This window comes from Schistocerca gregaria, chromosome 1 (genome assembly GCF_023897955.1).
Source record: "Schistocerca gregaria isolate iqSchGreg1 chromosome 1, iqSchGreg1.2, whole genome shotgun sequence".
Taxonomy (NCBI): Eukaryota; Metazoa; Arthropoda; class Insecta; order Orthoptera; family Acrididae; genus Schistocerca; species Schistocerca gregaria.
In genome coordinates, this window is record NC_064920.1 from 602,189,482 (window position 1) to 602,215,014 (window position 25,533).

Consider the following 25,533-nt stretch of genomic DNA (forward strand, 5'->3'; position numbering starts at 1 on the left):
CTTTTGTACGTGTAAACGGCGCAATAACAGTAAAAACATAAGTGAATCCGCGTATGGAAGAAGGTAAAACACAGTGGTACGTACCCAGGGTTGACAGTACTGTACAATACGGCACACAAACACGACGACGCCTAACCTAGCCTACAGCACGACTCGAACCACACAACGGACTGCAGAGCATCTAATGATAGGTAGAGTACTGTGAGTAAGACATCATAATATCCTGCCAACACATTTGATGGAACGCCATTGCCAGGACTGTGCTATTTTCATATAACTAATAAACTTTGCGTGATGAGGAATTTCTGTTTTATGTTTAGAATTTACCATGCAAAAATGCTTTCGAAACACTTATCTCTACAGTAGAAAATTTTTCTTTGTAGAACAGTGTAAGCAATTCCTCAAAACATAAAGTTGATAGTTACTGTGATAGTCTATTGAAGATAGGTCTTGCAGAACAGGGAAGAAGTGGTGATTCTAAGAGAAATCACTTAGTGCTATCCGATGTATCATTCTATTGCATTTTTTACTAACGTTTCGCCCTCTGTAATGATTTCCAAATGCGATGTAATTATATGTATGAGTCAATAGTTTGTTATGCTCCTTTTCGAACCTGAACTCGACCAACCAGACTAAGTGGTAGAAGGAAGCGATCTTAGTCAATTTGATGAATGATGAATTTGGTTACTCAGTAGTCACTGCACACACTTCTTCAGGGACATCTCGTGTTTAATGCCTTTATTCCCGAGTTATTGTACTAATATGCCCTGAGGTTTCTACAATGTAAGAGATCCATGGGCTGCACGTTTTTTACCAGCCACTCGGCTAACAGGCTGGATCGGATTTGTGTTTCTGACGGATAAGAGATCACATGTTGCCTGCTGAACATTGCCCCACAGCTTTTACGGATCACCTTGCATATTTATGCACGTTAACCCTCCCATGGTAGCCGTAGTTCGTGGAAACTTAATTTATCCTTACAGGTGGATACCGAATGTCGACAGCGGATCGAAGAAACATGGCACGCATGCGCTCACCGTCTGCCGGTGCACCGTACTGTTCTTTCACGGTGGCTGCAATATCCAAAACCGGCGACACGAAGAGCTCTCATAACGTGTAGCAAGGAAAAAGCAAAGTGGCTCCGAGATACACTTGATTATTACACCATGGTGCTCCGTGACCTGTCCTCCACGGCCGCATCACCCGAGCGTAGAGCGGAAGTCCATTGTATTCAGGCGTGCATTTTATCGAACACGAGACGTCGATTGGAGGGACTTTCGATACGTACTCGGTGCTTGGACAGTGTAGATGGAAAACGTATTAGCATGCATTATGTGTCCAAGGGACATGTGCGTAATCGCCTATCCTTGATCGCAGTGCTCCATGAAGGTGTTGGTCAGCCCTTGACGTCACAGGAGGACATTGATGCTGGGTTTTCGGATCATTACTGCCTCCTTTTCACTGGGACTCCGACAGACAATCGGATAGGAGAAGAAATTTTGCGACATATGAAATGGGGGTAGATGATCCGAATGCTGATGCTTTATTGGAACCCCTAACGGAAGATGACATACGGAGGGCATTCACGAAGGCCAGATAAGTTGGCACTCGAATTTTATCCAGAATTTGCGGATTTAATTATGTTCCAATTTGTTTTGATGCATAATGAGTTATTGAGCCCTGACACGGCCGTTCCGTCGCAATTCATGGCGGAACTGCTTATACCAATACCAAAATCGGCAGTGAGTGTCAGCGCCCATCCATTTCGACCGCTCACAATGCTCAATACTGACTATAAGATCCTGGCGTGAATGTTGGCGGCAAGGCAAAAGACTGTAATATCCAAGAAATTACCACCCGACCAAGCTTGTATAGGGATTCGGAGCAACATCCGTTCTACCCTAGGCGAATGCCATGACATCATTTCCCTGACGGAAACTTGTCGCAAGCGGTAAGCGTTCGTATCAGTGGATTTTGATTGTGCCTTTTACAGGATCAACCATGATTTCCTTGACTCGACCATGCGACGCATGACGATACCTCATGATTTTGTTACTGTCGTTATGCGCCTCCTTTGCGGCGTTCCTTCGATGGTGAGAGTCAATGGCAGGGAGGTAGGAACGATTCCTGTTTGCAATTTAGTTAGACAAGGGTGTTCATTGTCGATGATGCTGTTTGAAGTAACGCAAGAACTATTGATGCAGACTCTAATACGGACTCTTAAAGGCGTTAGACTCCGTGGGAGTTCCTTCACGTGTCTGCATATGCCGACGACTTGATCATATTGGTCCGGTCGGAGAACGATCTACGTGGGGTGGTTGCACTTCTTACTAAGTACGGAGTAACGGCGGGTAGTATGATCAGCCTGAAAAACACAAGATTATGCGCATCGGCCGGGGGCTGGACGCTTTGCGCAGTCCGATTACGACGGTTGACATATTTGAGTCAGCGGCGGCGAGCTTGTAAACAGACACCCAGTGTTAGACAAAGATGTGGATGCGACGATTTACTTATGATCTTTAACGTAGTGTAATCTGCTATGAACATTCACTATTTTGCGCCGGATGGGTACTCTAAGATGAATGTCCACGTGTAGACAGGCTTGCGCTCACAACAGCGCTGTCTTCCCATGCCTGGGCAACTGATTGAAACCTTCAAGCTCTAACATTTCCCAATATCTTTTGCCTCTTTGGTACAAGTATAGCAGCATTTCAGGAACAACAGTATGGTAGTTTTAAGGTATGAACATGATCATCATGCCGAGTCCTGAAGGCGATTTTTGAGATGGGCTCTAATAATTTAAGTGCCCATTGCACTCCGAACTCCCAGTCCATAAACAGTTCAGCTCGTCTCAAACGTTAAAGGAGATACTTCATCGCTAGGTAATTTCACGTGTTCTATTGGTTCGATTCGTGCGATCTCATTCTTGTTTTGTTGGTATCCATGACTGAGAAGCATCTCAACAGTCTTAGCCATATCAAATAATTATTCTGTTACCATATGTCAAAAGAGTTACATGGCTTTGGTAATAACGGTGATCACCTGCTTTTTAAAACAGTAGGTTTGAATTGAATTGTCGATCAAAGTATTAGAACTGTTAAATATTGTTTTGGTGAGTTTGCTATGAGAAAAAAGAAGGTTGCGAATGAAATAAGCGTTGAAAGAAGGCCAGGAAAACGTCGAGGCTTACGAGTGCCCTGGACGCTCCAGCACATCATCAACCGTTCATATCTTGCGAAAAGTGGAAGAAGTAATTACAGACGATAACTGAATCATAGTCAGAGACGTTTCCGATAATTCTGTTGCATCAGTTAGCTAACCCTCTGATTTTTTGGAATTTAGTTTGTATGAAATATGTGACATCACAATACATTACAAAACTGTTGACTTTAGAACAAAATCAACGGCAAAGTAAGTTTCTCAGAAGTCAATAAATGATGAAAACAAAGTAGAACTACTGAAACATCTTTACAGACACAATGTTGAATTTTCGGCTTAATTGTCCCTTTCGAAGCATTATGAATTGCCAAGATCGGATAAAGGTCGAACAAGTGTAATTAAACGTGCACTTTATACTCACCATTCCCTTGTATTTTAACAGCATATTATTCCATGAGTTTCAGTGACCAATAAGGACTGTTAAGGAGTGTTATTTACAACACCACTTGTGTTGAGTAAAAAAAAAGTGTTACAATGAATCCGTAAGAACTCTATATGTTCCAGAATTAAAGAGAAACCTAAAAGAACCCTTCTTTTAGAAACGCAAATGAGATTAAAAACTCACCGCCAATGGAGTTGATAGCTGTCACAAGGAACGAGTTCCAATAGTGTTGTGAAAACTGGAATAAGCACTGGCATAATTGCATGGATTCTAATGGGGGGCTATTTTGAAGAGGATAAAATTGACAAGAATAATATACAGAAGAATGGAAAAGAAAACTGAGAATCTGTTCGATGACTAACAGTTTGGCTTTAGGAAAGGTTAAGGGGCCAATGAAAGCAAGACTGAAGAAAAGTCGGATAGTTTATGGCATTTATCGATCTGGAAAAACTGTTCGTCAGTGTAAAATGGTCCATCATGTTCGAAAATGTGAGAAGAATAAGGTACTACATATGAAAAGATGAGTAATGTGCAATATGTACATGAACGAAGATGGATCAATAAGTCAGGAAGACCAGAAACAAAGTGCGAAGTCCTCGGATTAGAAAGATGCAAGTCAATGATACAGCCTTTCGCTCCAGAAAAGCAATGAGAGATGTAAAGGTTCAAAAGTGAAATTAAAATTCAAGGTGATAGGATATCAGTGATACGATTGGCCGACGACACTGCTATCTACAGTGAAAGTAAAGAAGGACTGCAAGATTTGTTGAACGCAATGAGAATCCTAAGAGTACAGAGAGTACAGAGCCTGGATTGGGAGCAAATCGAAGTAAAACGAAAGTAGTAGCAACGAGAACAGCGAGAAATTTAACATTAGAATCAGGATCACGAAGTAGATGAAGGCAGAAAAATAATGCATGATGGACAGAACAAGCAGTCTAGCACTGGCACAGAGGACATTACTGGGCAAGACTAGTTTACTAATATCAGACATATATCTCAATTTGAGGAAAAAAATTTTAAAATTCATGTTGGAATCCGTCATTGGTAACACACTTGGACTGTGGGAGAACCGGAGCTGAAGGGAATCGGAGCATTGGAAATGTGGTGCTACAAACGAATGTTGAAGAATTAGGTTGAGTAATAAAGTTAGGAATGTGAAGTTTTTCCATAGAATCTACGAGCAAAGGAATATATGATAGACACGTACACGAAGAAGAGACTGGATAATTGGACAAATATTACATCAGGGAATAACGTCCATGGCCCTAGAGGAAGCTGCAGAGGTTGCAAATTGTGGAGAAGGACAAAGATTGAAATACATAAAACAAGTAATTGAGAACTTAGGTTGCTGTTGCTACTTTGAGATGAAAAGGTTGGCACAGGAGAGAAATTCATGAAAAATTACTTCAAGAAAACCAAAGAGCACATAATTCTTTAGTGTTTTGTTGATTTACTATTGAAACATGAATTCTAACAGATATGATTGTCGATGCGAGCAGGTAATCAGTATGGTTTTTGTAGTGCTCCTCAAAGAAACCGACCTCACACGGGACAATGTACATTTTCCTGTCTCACTCTGCTAGTCTTTTAGTATCATATGTAATTTGTAAGACATACGGAGGAAGTGTGACATCAGTGGCCTGTTCATTATCCCCCAAAGAGAACCGTGGACATTTAGCTTTCCACTGATTAATAACTCGTCCTCTGGGAGTCGTAGTTGTTAGTACAAAATGCAGCCCATTACTCGGCCCACGTGTGTACTCAGACAGCCGGTGTTGCAGTGCTGCCAGAGACTCCGGTGATCCTGGATCGGTGGGGGCGGCGGCTCAACAAGACGCTGGGCCCGCTGCTGGAGGGCGACGACATCACCCTCAACTGCCGCGTCGTCGGGGGTGAGTGACGCCTCCCCACAGGGGGCGTTTCCCTTCTCGTTATCATCGAATATTGTGCATTGCCTTAAGTAATGTAGAGCAACTACTAGTAGCTTTGTTCTTTGCTTAGTCTTATACTACATAGAAACACTTGCTGCAATGCATATTTGTTTTCTGGTAGGTTTGTTTTTTGCTTTGTTTTCAGTTCACTGGAAAACTCTCACGATAAGAAATTTCAGTTTTACCTACCATAACGTCATTAATCTTCTGCTGTTCTCCATTTCTCTATGAACAATTCACTAGTCAACAAATTCTAACCGTTTTCTCCATCTAGTTCGTAAATGGGTGTATTTAATTAAATTTGGGATGTTGAATTCATTAGTAAAATCAATTTCTATCTATCGTATCACATTTTCTAATATGCACAGCAGAATAAAAACCAGTTATGACGTACATTAACACAGTTAAAACAAAGAAGAAATGCATATTCAAAACTCTGGAACTCAATACTATTTAATATGCGTATATATGGATATGATGTCAGTAGAAGGTGTAAATTAGCTCACAACATATTTTTAATTATTTTCGTCTTTGTCATTCGGAAAATGTCACAACAACGCTTTTCTTTTGTTTTCGTTTCATCACTAGTCGCCCGTCATTGAGGATTCCACTGACCATGGTAACGGTGATCCATCGTATTTGGTGAAATCTTTCGAATTGCTGATTTCTTACAACACGCAAATTTTATAGAAAGTAATGAGAACTGGGATGTAAAAGGTGTATTTGAAGCGACATTCTATATTCCACGTTCTTGAAGCTGTCTAACAGATCATTAACTCTCCAGAAAGTTTGCAATCGTTTTTTGTTCTTTTTTAGTGTTCAGCTGTGGAGCTGGTTTGCAGCACTACGCCGTTTCATCATCTGTATGCCTCTCTCTTCATTCTGTCATACATAACGTAACCAGTCATTTATAATCTGCTGCACGTATACCTGCGATTGTCTCCCACGATTACTTCTTCCATCTTTTTCTGCAGTTGCTCCAGTGATGTTATGTGGCCTACGAGGTTCTGCTACGGTCGCGCCGGCCGCGGTGGTCGTGCGGTTCTAGGCGCTCCAGTCCGGAGCCGCGCTGCTGCTACGGTCGCAGGTTCGAATCCTGCCTCGAGCATGGATGTGTCTGATGTCCTTAGGTTAGTTAGGTTTAATTAGTTCTAAGTTCTAGGGGACTGATGACCACAGCAGTTGAGTCCCATTGTACTCAGAGCCATTTGAACCATTTTTTGCTACGGTCGCTGGTTAGAATCCTGCCTCGGGCATGGATGTGTGTGATGTCCTTAGGTTAGTTACGTTTAAGTAGTTTTATGTCTAGGGGACTGATGACTTCAGATGCGAAGTCCCATAGTGCTTAGAGCCATTTGAACTACCAAGAACACAAGCTATGAACTTTGGCAACTTTCTAACCACAAACACAAAGTAAATAAAAAATTGAAGACAGCACGTTGAACTTCTGGTCAAGCAGGTTTTACCAACCTTATGAAATGACTCTATCATATGTGCCGTGAACACAGATGACATTCATCAGTTTTACCGTGCACAACAAAAATGAAATGGCAAATAACTTCGCAACTGCCAGCATTCTTGCCGTGTACACCTCCCTAAAAATTCGGCCGTATTTGAGCTACAAACTCCTGTCCTAACCTGAAAATGGGAAAAAAAATTGGCTACCATCATTTTTGCCTTGTGCTCTTCAATTGTTGGCAGTAATTTTTTTTTAATTTGCATTTTTGCTTAGGAAAAGTATCCAAAGAATGACAATATTTTTTGTATTAATGTCTTGCGTCATAATTTGGACCACGGCGGATGGTGCGGTGATGTTGTGAGGCGCTGCATGTGGCAGCGCAAGGTGCGGTGATCAGCTGTTGGCGCTGGCAGCGGAGAAGGTCGATGGCTGCGGCGGGCAGCGGCGGCCTGTGGCGCACTGCAACTTCCGACATTGCGTATAAATTGGGAGTTCAGGAAGGGGCGAAGCACAAATCACAAGGGGAGGAAGGGAATTAACAGTTTTGCATTACTTCACATGCATACAGTGATTCACTTTGTTGCTTATACCTTTTTGGACGTATTATATTTATTTATTATTCCTTTTCTACTCACATCGCACTCAGACAATGGCAATTTTCTACAGGTCTACTATAGTATGGGGCAACAAGAAACATTCCTGTTCCCATTACAATAACTTAAGCGTGATATTCTCTAGGAGGCCGCTGTTCAGGGACAGCAGGGAGGGGCGACCGAAGTCGCGCGAAAAGTCCTTTTCTAAAAGCTACTCATAGCAATAAACCGATAAGGATAATTATTAGAGGAGTACATACAGAACTGAGAATGACTATAGGAATGAGATACTAGTGGTTGTGCCAATTCGTGAGATGCGCAGTGGCACTGTCTAGCACGATCTGCCCTGACTTTGTTTACCAGGTTGGTTAAAGATTTGATCAGCTGGGAATGTGAGTGACTGTGGAGATATGGCAAGTTGTCAGGCTGCTCTGGAAAATACCACATGAGAAGAGCGACGAGTCGCACGTTATGGGCGTAAGGTAAGTGTGCAAACACTTCCTCGGTGGGGGTAGTGATATCGCAGTGAGAGCTATTAAATAATAAACCGCTACCATTGAGTAGCACACGGTAGAGCTGGGGTGCTCTGAAGTTCTCGTAACACACGATGGTGGCTGTTACTGGGCAGGGTACGGTGTATGAAATACTGTTGCAGATAGCAACGAACTGGAGTCCAGTTATTGGTACAACCAGATGGCTGCAGAGGGGGTCGCTTGCTCAGTGGGAAACAACACGACCTCGCAAGCTATTTTATGAGTGCGAAGGGTAAGCGTTGAACGCATGTAGTACTTCCCATGTTGGCAGCTTTGCATGGAGCGCTCAAATGAGTCCAGCGGTTCTTACTGATGACAAGGATTTTGCGGGTTTACCACATAATGTGGACCAGCTGGTTTGGAGGTGGGTCCTCTTGCGGCCCGGGACTATGAAAGTCTCATAGCCTCAACAGTAAGAAGTGTTAGTGTGGGAGGACAGTGTCAAACATTCGAGGCTAATAGTGTGTGAATGTACGTTTGTGTTGTTGGGTGCAAAAGCACCTCTGTTTAAACCTCACGCCAGGAAAAAGGAAGAGGGAAGCAGGCAGTTTCTCCGCTGTACAGAAAGGCAGACCTGAGGAGGCAAGAGTGGCTGCATTCATCTTATCACTAAATAAATCGATCAAAAGAGGGTACGAAAAGAAAAATAAAATATAAAACATAACTTTACGTGAGGTTTTTCCTTCGCCCTCCCCCTGGGGGGAGCAGCATTGGCTACCAACCAGGGCGCAGACGAAGGTGAGCCTCGTCGTGACGTGTCAATGAAACAAATGAAAGCGATAGGTAGGCCATCAATGTATGAAAGCGAAAACTGGAGGAATAACCCAATCAGCTGGGCACTCTGTGGGCGCTAACTGCACCGTGTAAGGCACACGACCCTGGTGGATTGATGTACAAAGTAATGGTTGAGATTGGAGCGAATAGACGAACGACTCATAGTAATGCTGGTAACCCAGTGCAATACATGGGCGAGTGAGGAACAGTGCTGTCTCCATAGGGGCGATTTTGTCTTGTGGGCGTTAACTACTATAATATTCCCAAAATCCATGAAGTAACAGGGTGAGCTACAAAAAAATGGATGTGTGTATTACTGCGACGCTGTACAGTAAAAACTTTTATTCATTAGGGTGGAAGTCTTTTTCCAACTATATTTCCAACAAGATAACACATTACTACACTATGGTGATGACGTCACGTCATGGGTCCTAATCGTCAATAATCTAGTGCTTATTTCAGTGGATGCTTCAATCTTATTACGTCATGGGTGTATTTGTTTGAATAAACAAACGGGTGTCTCCCACTTGCTAAACACACGGGGAACACTGTATCCAAATTGTAGCAATGCCGTTTCCCGTGCTTGCTTGTAACACCATCACTTCATCACTGAATTACTTCATAAAAAGTAGGGTGAACAACGATGAAACTTGTGTTCATCTGGGTGAACACTTAAATGTGCAGAACGCACATGAGGTGCGAACTACAATTCTTCACTTACTTGGGTGAAACTTATTTAGTTTTATCTTATCACAAAATCTATTTCGCTTACTGCTTTGCAGCGAGAGCGTAGCGCACTTCTCAACTTCAGGAACGCATTCGACTCTTCTCTATTGAGTATTTTAGATAACTCGGATTCTTCCTTTCTTCTAAACATATCAGTCTGACTCTGGGAACTAACATGGTGCATAATAAGATTCCGGAATCGCTAACTCACAAAATCGTGTATCACGACTGAAGGGGGATCCTACTCAATGGGCGTACTGCTGTAGTGCAACATATCTAGAATCCAGGGCACTGGTGGGCCTTTACATATTGGGTCATAAATATAAAATACAATTCCATATTGTACAAAACAAATGGCATAAATTATCAAAATACATACATGGTGTAACATTTAGCGTGTAGAAAGGGCTTTGCTGCGCAGCAAAATGGATGTGAATTGCTTAAACGTAATCAAAATTATAAGGGGAGAAAAAATACAAGTTATTGGGTATCAAATATTAATCATCTAGCAACTGGCATCACATTGTGGGTCGGACATTGCTCAGCACCTCTTATCATACAAAATGCCCATAATACTGAGCGTTCTGGTATATGGTGTTTTCAATGGGGAAGGTCCGGCACCGTTTACTGTTGTTTTAGTGTTCTGGTGGAGCATCATGTTGTAGAGACGGGACGGACTTACCTGTAATTATTTTTTTCTTGTTGGCTGTGGCCAAGGCTCGAAGCCTGGTTCTCTTGGGTCGTGTGCTCTCGCCTAATACCTGTAAAGCTATTAGGAGTATAAAGGGACAATTCGATAGACGATTTTCATAAGTCTTATGTTAGAGGTGCAGGGTATAGTGAATAGCTATGTAATATTCAATTCGCAGTATTAATTTTTAAATTTCTCTGTTTGATGATCCTCTTGTTGGTGGGGATGAATGTATACGTCAGATCCGCGTGTCGCCACTATCATTGATTGCTCTAGTCTAGAGAGACTCCCTAGCACTCGCCCCAGTTGTACAGCCGACTTTGCTACCGATGGTTCACTGTCTACATACGCTCTCATTTCAGGGACGACAGTTTAACATAGCCTACAGTTACGTTATTTGCTACGACCTAGCAAGGCGCCATATTCTTCAAGTATGTATTCTGAATAGATAATATTGTGAATCATGTACCGTCAAGAGCGACGTTTATCATTAATGGATTAAAGTTAAGTATCAAAGTAATTACGTCCGCTTTCTGAATTCTCATTCCTTGTCATGTTCCAGACCTCACGTCAGTATAGCTCTTCCCTCACGCCAGCCTGCGTGAGCTAAAACGCGTGCATTCCGACCTCCACTAGTAACACGATGTTTGCTCTTCTGCCAACACAACATGGACAGTATATGGAGAGTGGGGAAAGGCGGGGGAAATCAGGTGGCGACAGCTGGCACGGACTTGTGGGACGGTGCGGGGTGGGGAGTGGTGGGGAGATCACAGCAGTGCCAGGTGTATGAAGTGCCTCCGCCCTTCACATTACGGCCGCTGCACTTGCAACTCCTTGTTGATGGGTTCACCCGATTCTGGCAGGCGGAGTGTTCGTGTTTAAAACTTCGCAGTACCGCCAAGTGGCTGTACTTCTGAGTTAACCCGAAAAAGAACGGGCGTCTGTGAAAGACGGTAGGGGGAATTTAGAGTGTCACTGCTGTGTGTGGGCCATGCGGAAGCAGTTCAAGAATAATCATTGAGGTATCAAACATTTCTTTTGGTGTCAAAGCGACAAGTTATGTATCTTTGTTGGGAGCAAATTTCTCAGTTGGAACTGCATTTTATTAATTATCACTGTGGGTATTCAAGTGGGAAAATTACGTATTGCAACATGGTGCCACGTCAGGGCGAAAGTCTTTGGAATGAAAAGATAGAGACTTAATGCATTCATTACTTCATACAATATCCTGATACTGATCCATAACTTCTCCATATGATACTTTTATTTAGAATTAAATATATTGGTATTGAAAACAGAGCTGTTGCCCGACCACTAGGGAGAAACTAAGCTAGGCTAGCATTGCAGAACTGGCTGGGTGTGTAAAGCTCTAATAACCTCTTTCAGAGAGGGAGGCTAAGGTGACATTTATCATAGCATGGGCGCATAAAATAGATATTATATAGGTAGAATGTTCATTTGCAAAGAAAAGTAACAATGTGGTTGATAAGCCTTGTCCCTCCCACCTTCTTTTTCTTTCTCTCTCTCTCTCTCTCTTTTTTTTTTTTTTTTTTTTTTTGTTGATATAACTGGGAATCTCCTAAGAAGAAGTACCTTCGTGCTTATTCCCTGGATCTAGGGCCATATGAGTGTTTACATCTCAGAGTGTATCTAGGGTGAGCTGGGGTTCGTGGAACTTCCCTTTTCCTCCGCTTCACAAGGGGGGGGGGGGGGGGGGAGCACCTGCTGAAGGTCTGCCACTTGTCTCAGAAGGCAGTGGGACAGTCATAGCTCCTGAATAGGGTTTCAGTCTATCAAAATGGACGACCAATTCGCAGTCAGGAGGTTGTAATTCTGCACTAACAGAGAAAGAGAGCCGAATGATTGAATATGGTCCGTCATACAGAGGGGTAAGTTTCTTAACTCTTCCTTACTTTATACTAGGATTTTTTAGCAAAACTAAATCATTATTTTTGTAGGGGGGGGGAGAAGGGCATTTTTGTTACTTCTTTCCATCTGTTTCCTGGTTGCTTTGCGGTTTTTCCCTTGCTCCTTTTTCCAATTGTCCTTAAGGTGGCGAGCTAGCCCCTTAATGGCTGTGTGGTCGATTCCGAGAGGTAATTTATCGAGCTCAAAGAGAGATTCCATAGGGTGGCCAAAAGCTATCTCAAAGGGGTATGTTCAGTGGCTTCATGGAAACAGCTCTTGTACACACTTGCCACAAACGGAATGTATCTTTGCGAGTCCTTGTGGGCTGAATTGATGTAATAGGAAAGCATTTGTTTCACAGTGCGATAGACATACTCAATACGGCCATTTGCTTGGGGGATGAAAATGTATGGTTCTCCATTTTCTAATTCTCAACGATTTGCCAACTTGGACAAATAAGGAGGACATAAAATTGGTTTCTTGATCTGTTATAATGGCTTCAGGGCTTCCGAAAAGGACAAGATGATCCAAAAAATCTCGTGCTACTGTTTCAGGTGACATGTCAGTGATGGGTACCAAAATATGGTATCGGGAACAGTGAACAAGAAAGGATAGAATATATTTACTTCGTTATGGACTTACGGGAAGCGTCCCGACTACGTCCAAAGCCACAAACTGAAAGGCTTTCGATGCCTCAGGAAGAGATGGCAAGGGAATTTTAATTTATGGGGCTGGTGTTATTTGGACGCAAGGTAGGCCGTTTTCTTATATACTTAGCAACATATTGCCATCTTTTGTCCCACCAATACTTCGTGGCAATGCGAGCGTTTGTGGCTCTTCGTCCACTATGGTAAGTTTGAATTGTGTCATGGCACTGGGCAATATTTCAGGATTGTAGGTCTTTAGGTATTACTTTACGGTAACCCAGGGGGTGTGGGGGTCTTGCTGTATAGAATTCCATATTCTGTAACAAAATCCGGATGGGAGTGATACTGGCAACATTTTGCATAATTCTCCTGTGAGTCTTTTAATTTGTAAATTAACACATCGTCTCTTTGAGCTACTCTCACTTTTCTGCTAAGGGTGTCAGCATTCTGGTGCAATTTTCCAGGTTTGTGTTGCACTTGGTAATCATACTCACTCAACATCAGGGCCCAGCTGGTGAGACAACTGCTAGTATCTTTTAAGCTTAATAGCCACTAAAGTGCTGCATGATCTGTTACTAGTGTAAACTTTCTCCCATAAAGATAGCATTTAAAATAGTTTACTCCAAAGATTAATGCCAGAAACAATTTCTCCATAGAACTGTAATTAATTTACGCCTGATTCAGCTGGTAGGGTGTAATTCGTCTTTCCTCACCATCATTAATTTGATTCAGAATAGCCCCCACTGCAAAATCGGAGGCGTCACAGGAGAGAATGCCTGTTTTTTTTTTTTTTAATCAGAATAGATCAATAAGGGGGAACTAGTCAGAACTTCTGTGATAAGCTGCACTGCAGCTTCACACTCAGGGGTCCATTGACAGGGGACGTCTTTTTTCAGCAGGTGGGTAAGTAGTTTGGCTACTGTGTTATAGTCCTTTACAAAACACCTAGAATGATTTCTGAGTCCCATAAAGTTTTGCAGTTCTTTTAAATTTTTAGGGGAAGGGAATATTCTAAGTGCTTCAATTACGTGGGTATCTGGCTTTACCACATCAGCACTAACAATGTGCCCTAGATACTATACTTGACTCTCAGCAAAGGACCATCTTTCTATTTTCATGCTTAAACTGGCACTTCTTAATCTAGACAAAACATTTCTTACCCTAGTAACATGTTCATCTATGGTTCTGGAAACGTCAATGGTATCATCTAGATAAACTAGGCACATTGTAGGTTTCAGTATTCTTACAAGTAAGTCATCAAAGCGTTGGAAGGTGGCTGGCACGCTGCGCAGCCCTAATGGCATTCTCAAAAATTCATATAGACCGGAGGGAACTACAAACGCAGTTTATGGCCTGTCCGTTGGTGCAATCTGTATTTGGTGATACCCACTCTTCATATCAAGTGTAGTGAAGTATTTGCAATTTCCTAGCCTGTCCTGTGTTTCGTCGAGATTTGGGAGAGGGTACGTATCAGAAGTGATTACCTTATTTACTGCTCTCATATCGCCGCAAAGATGGTAGGTCTTCTCTTCATTGATTGATTTCTTTGGGACGACGACGATTAGAGACGACCAGGGGCTGGTGGAGGGTCGTATTACCCGTGCCTCTAGCTGCTGTTGGATAGTTTCCCCTGCAACAGGCTGGAGGTGATTCGTATGTCTACATAGTTTCTGCGCAATGGGCCTTGCATCTCCGGCGGAAATTTCATGGTAAACAAGGTCAGTAGCCTGCAAATAACGCCTTTCCTCGAATAACCAAGAGTGTTATTCCAAGACGGAGTACAATTTGTTTAGGTCAGCTACAGGCAGATGAGCTAACTTATCTTTAAGTTTGTCTCTGAGCACGAGAGCAATATGACATATGCTGCTTTCCGGAAGCTGTTGTTTTCGGTTAGGTTTTAACTTTTCTTGTACAGGGTGATTTTCTTCAATATCGTGGCCGCTAGCTATAATGGTGGCGCTAGTGATTTCTGAAATTGTCCAAACAGACGGGAACATAAAATTTCTTTCCCTGCACTTCCGCTGTCGTTAATCCACGTTTAACATATACCTGTAATCTGCCGGGGACATCGTTTTGATGGAGATGGTCCACCAATACGGTTGTTCCCGGCAGTTCGCGGGATTTGACCCAAAGCCAGAGAATGCGTCTCGTGCCCCGCTGATTCTAACTAAGGTAGATGTCCGTAGTGCCCACGGTTACGCGAAAGGCACTTGTGGAAGCGGTCCCGTTTCACAAGCACCTTACGGCGGAATGGCGTGGACACCGCTGAAACGGTGGGTTTCCTCGCTGAGACGGACAGTTTGCATCCTGCAATCTACTACACTCTGATAGTGGTTGAGGAAACCATTTCCCAGAATGACGTGAAAATCACGGCTTCATTTTCGGATTGCATCCATGTCAAAAGGGTAGTGGCTGGCTCCGATTTTCAATTTAACTAGGCAATACGCAGTGGGTATGATCATTTCTTCGCTCAGGCCGCTAATGTGCCAAGGGGTGGTTTTAACACTCGTCTATCTCCATATTCAACGAATAGTACCTTGGTTTTCGCTCCAGTGTCGATAAGCACTCTTACAATTTTTCCTCGATCTTTGCCATTCACGACGATATTAGTCGCCTCATTTAACACCGTAGCGGACTGGGTCAGTGAATTTTACAGTGGGCGCAGTCGGGCAGAGTGACTTGCCCACTGTCCGTTCACCGGCTGATTTTTGGGTCGTGGTGAATTATTGGTGACTTGTTCCCTCTGCTGATTGTGCTAGGGGCTCCAGTTTCCCGGGTTCTGTGGGCAGATTGTATTCATGTGCTCTATGGTTCCACACCGAGAACAATGAGGTGTGTGGCACTGAGCCTCAGCTTCAGCTGCCTTTCGGCAGTGTTGTCATACCTGCTCATATTTAAAAATTGGACGTACTTGTTCGTTCTGACGCACCGAAGAGGCACTAAAATGTCCTACCTCCTCTCGCATTCTCACAAATCGTGTGCCATCATGCAGCGAGACAGGTGTACTGTTTTTACCACTCTTCCAACATACGGGTCGATTCCACGTACAAATAAGTCAAATACGTCATTCGAGCGGGCTTATACCTACTCAATTAACACCTCGTCATGGGCGGAATCCGTATCCAGCGTGTAAGTGCGGCAAGTGACAGCATGGATTCGGTCAGCAAATCTCTCTATATGCCCCACTTTCTTCTGGCGGAGGGTGGACAACTTGTTCCTGTAATATCTGGTGTCACACCTGTCCGATTACCTCTCTTTCAACCCAGCCTCTAATATGGCATAAGAGATGGCGTCCCTAAGGGTATGAACTGCTTCGTTATATGTACTTGCGTCACGTGACAATTTAAGGTGGAGTACATTTAATAGGAAAACGTTTGGCTAAGCACAAGCGCGGCCTACATCTCGGACAGCTTATAGAAAGGAATTTATTTGTTCATCAGGTATCCCGGAAAACGTCTGAATGAAATTTACTGCAGGGAAACTGTTATCCAAAGTTACAATGGATGGCTGGGGTACTTTGCTAATTAAGGTGCTTGCAGCCATCATTTGTGGCTCAGTTGAATGTTTTTCTGATGCACTTAGATCAGCAGACTGGGTTTGAGCCAATTTTTGGCAGTCTTCTGTCAGTTCTATCTTTATCAACATTAACTTATCGACTTCTGTTTGAAGGACAGCTACTAGGTCTGGTTTTCATGTAGATACAGAGTTCACCTCGCCAGTAGCGGTGTTACGGGTTTGAGGCATCGTTACAATATTAGGAAACTTAGTGCTCACCGAAAACTTTACAATTAGAGCACAAGAAAGGAACTACACTCGACAAGATCACGGTGTAGCTGGCAGCAAGAAGGCGGCGGCGAAGAAACATTTATCGATGAACTTACAGAAGCTGTAGTTGTGGCAGTGGTGGGTCGTCTACGGCTGTATCCCATTGGACGACGAAGGCAGGAAACAGCGGCGAATATGATGTCGGCGATGTCGACGGCTGTACGATGTGCCCCAGCTAGTCGGCGAGAACATGCGCGTTTCCTGCATGGCGGCGCGTAGCCGGAACAAGCCACCGTGCTGCATCGGAGCAGTGTGGAAGATGGCTACCCGCGGCGTGGCGTACCACAAGACTGTCTGGGAACGGCAGGGGTAGTAGCTGGCTGTGATGCGCAATGAGGCGCCTGGTCATACAAGTGACCTGGCGTTCGCTGCAGCAGCTGTTAGGAGAGAACACCGAAACGGCGGAAGGCTGCGTGGCGAACTACGAATGCGTCTCTTGCTATTCCGCAACGCATCTGGCGCCTCAAGCACCTTGATTGGGTATGGCATGCTAAACTTCAATTAGGCAAATCATCGAGTAAAACTGAAGTGATATCAGGTGTTCCCCAGGGAAGCCTCCTGGGACCTCTGCTGCTCCTGATCTGTATAAATGACCTGGGTGACAATCTGAGCAGTTCTGTTAGGTTGTTCGCAGATGATGCTGTAATTTACCGTCTAGTAAGGTCATCCGAAGACCAGTATCAGTTGCAAAGCGATTTAGAAAAGATTGCTGTATGGTGTGGCAGGTGGCAGTTGACGCTAAATAACGAAAAGTGTGAGGTGATCCACATGAGTTCCAAAAGAAATCCGTTGGAATTCGATTACTCGATAAATAGTACAATTCTCAAGGCTGTCAATTCAACTAAGTACCTGGGTGTTAAAATTACGAACAACTTCAGTTGGAAAGACCACATAGATAATATTGTGGGGAAGGCGAGCCAAAGGTTGCGTTTCATTGGCAGGACACTTAGAAGATGCAACAAGTCCACTAAAGAGACAGCTTACACTACACTCGTTCGTTCTCTGTTAGAATATTGCTGCGCGGTGTGGGATCCTTACCAGGTGGGATTGCCGGAGGACATCGAAAGCGTGCAAAAAATGGCAGCTCGTTTTGTATTATCACGTAATAGGGCAGAGAGTGTGGCTGATATGATACGCGAATTGGGATGGAAGTCATTACAGCAAAGACGTTTTTCGTCGCGGCGAGATCTTTTTACGAAATTTCAGTCAGCAACTTTCTCTTCCGAATGCGAAAATATTTTGTTGAGCCCAGCCTACATAGGTAGGAATGATCATCAAAATAAAATACGAGAAATAAGAGCTCGAACAGAAAGGTTTAGGTGTTCGTTTTTCCCGCGCTTTGTTAGAGAGTGGAATGGTAGAGAGATAGTATGATTGTGGTTCGATGAACCCTCTGCCAAGCACTTAAATGTGTATTGCAGAGTAGTCATGTAGAAGTAGAAGTAGGTCCATTAGATGGGGCCAACGGTGGGTGATCCCGCTTCTGGCACTAGATATTGCCAGCCTCGGTGGCGGAGTGGTTCTGGGTGCTTCAGTCCGAAACCGGGCGACTGCTACGCTCGCAGGTTCGAATCGTGCCTCGGGCATGGATGTGTGTTATGTCCTTCGGTTACTTAGGTTTAAGTAGTTGTAAGTTCTAGGGAACTGATGACCTCAGACCATAGTGCTCATAGCCATTTTGACGCCAGATGTTAATGTGTTAGGATTAGCGCGTATGATGAAGCAGTAGGCACCTATTGAGATGATGAAGTTAAACATTTTATAATAGACATGATGGTTTATTTCAGTAAAAAGTGGTTGAAGGCAGGTCTAGAGAAGCTGCTGAAACTGAATGAGAGCAGGAGAGGAGAGTGTCTAATTGGGTAGGAAGCTGCCAGCAGAAGAGAACGGATGCCGCCTCCACCCACATTGGACCACCTCCAAACCTCCCTATTGGAGAGCCAAATTGTAGACGGACGGTTCGGTAGGGTTACCTCGTCAGCAACACGTGAGTTTAGCTGCTGATGGTTCACCACGTGTGTTTCAACGTGGTTGTGTCTAATATAATGCAACGTGACTTACGACATGAAACTAGCCGCCAGGCAGAAGGCACTGACCAACATCAACTGAAATATCAAAAATGCTAATGGTGATTGATGGGGATATGAAGCTCACCAGCGCCTTTGATGCCCTTCGAGTGGAGTTGGCTATGTGCCGGCCTCCAGTATCAAGTGACTGAACTGCTTCGATAAGGCTGGCAGTCTGTGATTCATTTACAGAGTAAACGTTATCTTCATTGTTTTGACGCATGAATATCAGTATTGTCAGTGAGAAGACTGGTACGCGTCTCATCACAAATGAGCGGTATCTCCCACTGTTGCCTAATCCCGAAAGACACGATCGCTTCTCCGAACTAGCTTTTGAGCAAGATCGTTGACGTTCTCTGGCCCGCAATCCCTGCTGATGGAGCCTATTCGTATCGTTCGTGTTGACACCTGCAGCTGTGTGGAACTGTTGCCGTAGACGTGGAACATTGTGTTGAGGATTTCTGTCCGCTGTTATATGCAGACATAAGTATTGTACGCGTGTTGTTTTCCTTTCGTTACCACTTCTGTGGTAATTTTCAACTGATATTGTCGCCAGAAACTGGTCCAAGATTCTAGGTATTCGACTCAAAGACTTTTGCTGCGACGTCCACCTGTGTGACGATACTGAGTGACGATACTGAGCCTCTGATCGTACGTTATTGTTATCCGAACTATTCTGATACAACACATTTCTCGTATAGACACATGCAGCAAAAGTACTGCGATAATTACTCGTGATACGATGGCCAAAGATTGTACACACTACCCATTCACGCTAGGAAGGAGGACTGTTTCAGCGAAAACTACGTAACAAACATACCAGTGCACTGATATCACGTATTTTTAGGCCATAGTCTACAGTATCAAAGTTTCGGCAATATACAACATATATTAAAATTTCCAGAGGGCGGCAATTAAGGAAATCTTTCGGCAATACGTTATGGCATTCGGTGGAGACTTTCTCACAACATTGTCATACGATATTACTGTAGTGCCACGAAAGATTTGGGGGACTGCAAGAGTGTCGAAATAACAAATACGAAAACAGAAAACAGTCTGACACAGGGGCACTAACATAATTCCAGGGCGCATAGTGGATCACGACAGCCGTCGCCTCGGCGCGCGCAGCAAACTGGCTCGGGCGTCATCCTGCATCCAGCGCGGCGCGGGGTGTTTGGCGCGTCACGTAAGGCCGGCAGATATATAGCCCGACGCGCGCTTCGCGCAGATAAATCCTGCGCCGCCGGGCGGCCAGCGGGCGCCTATAAAAACCGGTGGCGGGTGGCAGAAGGGGTGCGGTAGATGGAGAGGGGGAGAGGGAGGGGGAGGAGAGGCCTTGGGGTGGGGGTGGGCGGGGCGAGCCGGCGTGGCCTTTGAGGCGGCCTGAGCTCCGGGCTGATAAGGCGCGCCTCAGATACCGGCCGCCGGCACGCACGCTCGGCGCCGCTGCCCGCTGGCTGCTATACGACGTCCGGGTGCCGCTTTGTTTTAGTTTGGAATAGCTTCGCCGCATGAGCTCCGCTCACCTCCAACGGCTTGGAAGAGGTCCATCGTGGCACTAGGAGTGCCGCAGATTTACACTCTTTCGGTTTTGGACTTTCAACGCGATTCCAGGGAAGTAAATGCGTGTCCGAAGCAACAGGCCGTGCAGCAACAACAGCCGTACAGACATACAGGATATGTATTCGGCTGTATGTTGGAATGACGACAAAGGGAATTTGTACTGGACTGGGACTCGAACTCTAATTTCGAGGTTCAATCGATCAGTCGCCTATCCATGCTCAAATCACGACTAGACCCACAGGCTGTTCGGAAATTCCCGTTAAAGATTTCTAGAACTTGTAGAATCTACTCAACTTAATATTTTGAATAGGAACTCATGTCCAGAAATGTACCTTTTACCCTCTATAGCCATTTCAAAATATGCTTGCTAGATACGTATGTAACAGGTAGTCATGGTAGGGATGCTGATGTCATTTGATGTCTGTTCTACCTCCATGACGTGGTTCGATCCTCATTCACGAGCAACATGGCTGAGTACAAAACTTCCTGGCAGATTAAAACTGTGTGCCGGACCGAGACTCGAACTCGGGACCTTTGCCTTTCGTAGCCTAGTGCTCTACCAACTGAGCTACCCAAACACGACTCACACCCCGTCCTCACAGCTTGAGTCGTGCTTGGGTAGCTCAGTTGGTAGAGCACTTGCCCGCAACAGGCTAAGGTACCGAGTTCGAGTCTCGGTCCGGCACACAGTTTTAATCTGCCAGGAAGTTTCATATCAGCACACATTCCGCTGCAGAGTGAAAATTTCATTATGGCTGAGTACACGTTCGCAAAAAATACCGACATGTTCCTTGTGTGTGGTGAAGCTCGCGTAATGGAACAAGTGCTCGTCGCTTTTATCAAGGTCGTTATTCACAACGCCCGCTTACATCCCATACACTTTCGCCAGAATTGCGCAACGACTTCGGGGAACGGATACCTTCACCGTAATCAGGAGTGACTGTGGTGCTCCAAGGACACGTGGCGTACCCGAATTGGAAGGAGACGTACTGCATCGCGTTGAACAGTGTTTGTAAAAACTGATTAATTCTTTGTTTTTTCTTTGGTTATTAATGAGTGGAACTGGAAAGCAAGTGTTGTACTGGGGCACACCTAATAAATTAATTGCAAAAGTGATGACATTACTAACATGTTTACAAATAGTTGTACCAAGGAAACGGTACGTTTCCAGACATGGCCTCCTGTTCAACATATTATTTACTCACTACCCTCTACAAGTGGTAGGAGTTTGTAACATAAATTTCCGAACGCCCTGTATACTTCCACGTATCGTCACCCATGTGTGAACAACCTGCACACGTAAATTACGTATATCCTCATCCAGGGAGGACATAATTATTGAGAATGGAGTGCCTGGTACTGCATGCATTAATGTCCAAAGGAACATTCCACAGAACTTAATAAAACCCAGGCAACGCTATTTTGTATTTACTGGACAATACCAGGCCCTCGACTATACATAAATATGCTCTTCCTAGACGGATATATACGTAATGTACGAGCACAGGTTGTGAAAGATGGGTCACGAACTAAGGAAGTTTGGGTATAGTCTTGATTCGTGCACAGATAGCAGGAACAGTTAATGCAAGTGCTCGAAAGCCGGAAATCCGGTTTCGAGACCCGCTCCGGCACGAACTTCTATTCTCATTCCAAAATACAGCCGTTGGCGGTTCATAATCTTAATAAAGTACACATTTGCTCTCATTTTCTTCTCTTGAGGCAAACGTTTGCAGTACCGACACTTACTGAAATCGCACCGCCACCGTCCAAAAGTACGCCACTAGAAGGCCTAAAACACAATTTCATAGTCCGTTAATAATGTCACTTCGTTTCCACATTCAAGTCTAAACTACGGCGGACTTCGTCCCACAGGTCGACAATAATAGTTTGCAGTTGACTGGCGTGAATAAAGCTGTTGTGATGGATGAGGTTTGGCTACGTAGTATTCGTCGAAAACTCGCCTTCTTTATCTTCAGTAGCTACATCGTTTCAAGGATAGAGTTGCCCTGTACCAAAACGACGGTTCAATAGTTTTAGAACAATATATAAATGACGTAGTAAATTGTACTATTACCGGTGGTATTGGTAGAGAAAGAAACAAAAATGAATGTGTAAGAGAGGATGTGAGGGCTGACGACTTTCTTTGCTTTTTGTTTGTTTGGTTGTTTGTTTTGCACACGATTAGGGCCGCACACCATTCATTGTTAGACCATTGTGTACTTTATATCCTCTTAGAGAATAAATTGAATTTTGCAATTAATAAAAATTGTTTGTTTTCGTAAGTTCAGCCCTTTTATATAACCAAAGGAATTACTTTTGAAGCGAGTACGGTTTACATGCACAAACATAGGTAATATATAATTATTGTCGTTATTGTGTACTCAATAGAACGGTCTTCATCATGACCAATGGCTTAAGTTCCCTGGTATTAATGATAAATGTGAAAGTTGTTCGTGAATTATAAAACCGTTTTTTATACAAGTTCAACGAAGTATTGAAGCAATGTTTGATATTTTTTGTTTTGCTTATTTTTATTTTACTTCTTGTGAGGTCATTGCGTCTTCTGGCGTTGTATGAGAAATCTGTATTGTTTTATCTCTACTACAATACCCCTAAGTTTTCGTTACAAAGAACACTTCTCAAATAAAACCAGAATTAAAATCGGCAATTTCAGTTTTCCTGTAAATACTATTTTTATATGAGAAACAGGAGGATAACGATGTAGAAAAAATATGTTCCGTAGGATTGCGGATTTTTATATATCTTCACTCACTTTCTAGGTGTTTCGAAGCTTCCCGTTGCTAGGGAAACATAACAACACACTGAGCACACAAATAAACAAAGCGATTGCTATGATGTAATGCCAGTCGGGTATTCTATGCACGTAACATACAGATAAGGCAGGTACGATCTCAACTGACCAGTGCTACTGGAAAACTGCCGTAGTATACGCTTACTTATTACAGCCCACGGTAGCGTCTGGTAATTCTACATTTCTAGTCCTCAGTAGAAAAACATCAGCGTGTCGCCCTGTCTCCTCCTAATCTCCGTTGTTCTACGGTGCGAAGGGTTGATGTTTGATGGCTGCGGTACGAGCTCCACTTGGCCGAGTCTGTTGTTCCTGGCGCTTTCGCCTGGTGGCTCACACTGGTATTAACGACCAACACACCTCTTTTTCGGTGTTCTCTATTACTTCCTGACGTATCGGGTCGACTTTACCGTAGAGTGCTGTATATCGTCTATCACTATCTGGCATATGAGAGAGACGATGCGGCCCGCCACAAATGCCGTAGGGACCACTTTCGGCAGGCGGTCATATTTCTTTTATCAGATTATTATCTCATACACTTGTTCGATGCAGTGGCACCACTTGATGAATTTCTCCGTTGTTGTGACATCTATTATCAGATGTCTTGCGCATCTTCAAGTGACCACTACTGGGCTGTGAACCATTTGTGTTTCGTGATGAGGCCAAACCGGCTTAGCCATTTCGTCGGGACCTGCCAACATCTACAGAGAATATTCGTGATTGCCTGATGTGCAGGTGACTTACTGCTGGCTTGCAATCCAATGGTGTCCTGAACGTACGGACCGTGGGAATGATGTACTCACGCCAGCCAGTGACACTATCTATTACGCCACACTACATTCACCACAGCTCGCAGGAAATAAGTGGGGTATCATTTTGAATTTGTTTTCTATGTTTGAAGAAGTCCACCACATTAACAATGCACAGTTGTTGATACGGTGGTCGTTACGTCGGTGCCATGGACTTTCTAACCGCGGACTTTGCGGCGCGTGACGTCAGGGTGGTGTTACCGACCACAAATTCTTTAGCTGTGGCTTTTCGGCGGTCAAAGAAAGCCGCAACATGGGTGACAGGCTCTGGAAGGAACTATGACGGTCGACAACTTCTTATAGACGTGCCTGACAGCGTAACTATTACGTCATCGACACTAGGCTATCAGTGTAAGCCATCATCTGCTCAAGAGCCATGTCTCTTGTACTTCTTTCGTCAAGGTTAGTTAGCAAAATGTTAGTACTTAAATCGGTACTATCTATAATATTGTCATTTATAAATTGCGCCGCCCCGTATGCTATTGTGCACAAAACGTCACACACTGGTTTTCTTTCCATTATGTTTAAAATCATCAGCAAAATCTGACTGCTTTTTAAGATAAACGTTACTACAGAAGCCTAATTTTATCACAACCATTAAATTATACTAACAGAAATACTGTGAAAAAGATACTTACAGTAACACCTAGCAGTGTGTGTTTGCTTTTAGGAAGCTTTAATTGTCGAGTGCTAGTGATAGTGTTCCATAGATTTCGTGTTTGTTTTGAATACAGTCAGAGAGAGTCCCTTTAGTCAGCCATAGTGCCAGTAGTGTCAGTGTCGTCGTAACTGCCGTCTGTGTCATGTCTCCTGTGGAGCGAGCTACGTTAATTTAAGTATTTTTCTTACTTGTCACTTCTTCTTTCGTGTGTTTTTGTTTTTAGGAAGCTTTAATTGTCAAGTGCTAGTAATAGTGTTCCATAGATTTCGTGTTTGTTTTGAATACAGTCAGAGAGAGTCCCTTTAGTCAACCATAGTGCCAGTAGTGCTAGTGTTTGTTTTGAATACAGTACAGATACAGGTAGTGCAATTTTAATTGTTTTCTGCAAGAAGTGTCCCGTAACCACAGTTAAGTCAACTATCAGCCGCATTTAGTGAATTCGCAGTCTAGTTAAAAAAGTCCATTAACTCTCTACAGTAAACTGATTTTTTAGGATGGATAGGATGTGTGACTGCTGTGTACGGACGCAGGAGGAGCTGGCCACTGTTCGCGAAAGGCTGAACGTGTTGATGGCCGCGGTCAACCGTCTTCAGACTACTGCCTCGGAGTGCTGCGGCAGTGGGGAGTCCGGTGCGTCGCAAGGTACACCCCAGGTGTTAGATGCTTCGCCCACTGTCTCTGATGTCGTGACATCTTTGCGGGTACCGGGCGCGGTTAGGCCACCCTCTCCACAAGGGGAGTGGCGGGTTCAGCGGCGTTCGCGGCGCACGAGGCGGAGGGTCAATGTGGAGGTTGGCCGTGTGGCATCGCCCTCACTGCCTATGAGTGGACATGTGGCCGCTCCTTCAGCAAGATCCGATCAGGCACACGGGGGGAGGAGTTTATTAGTGATTGGGAGCTCCAGCGTTAGGCGGGTCATGGAACCACTTAGGGA

General features: G+C 44.1%; 1 protein-coding gene across 1 annotated transcript in view; it reads left to right on the forward strand.

Annotated features, from left to right (window-relative positions):
- The window catches only part of LOC126363580 (nephrin-like), a gene marked incomplete at its 3' end in the record, with an annotated part of 482,953 nt that overhangs the window by 294,577 nt on the left and 162,843 nt on the right, over positions 1 to 25,533 (forward strand). Inside the window, exon 4 of the mRNA XM_050007978.1 lies at positions 5,386 to 5,496. Coding sequence (XP_049863935.1) covers positions 5,386 to 5,496 — 111 coding nt within the window. The remainder of the gene's footprint in view (positions 1 to 5,385; positions 5,497 to 25,533) is intronic.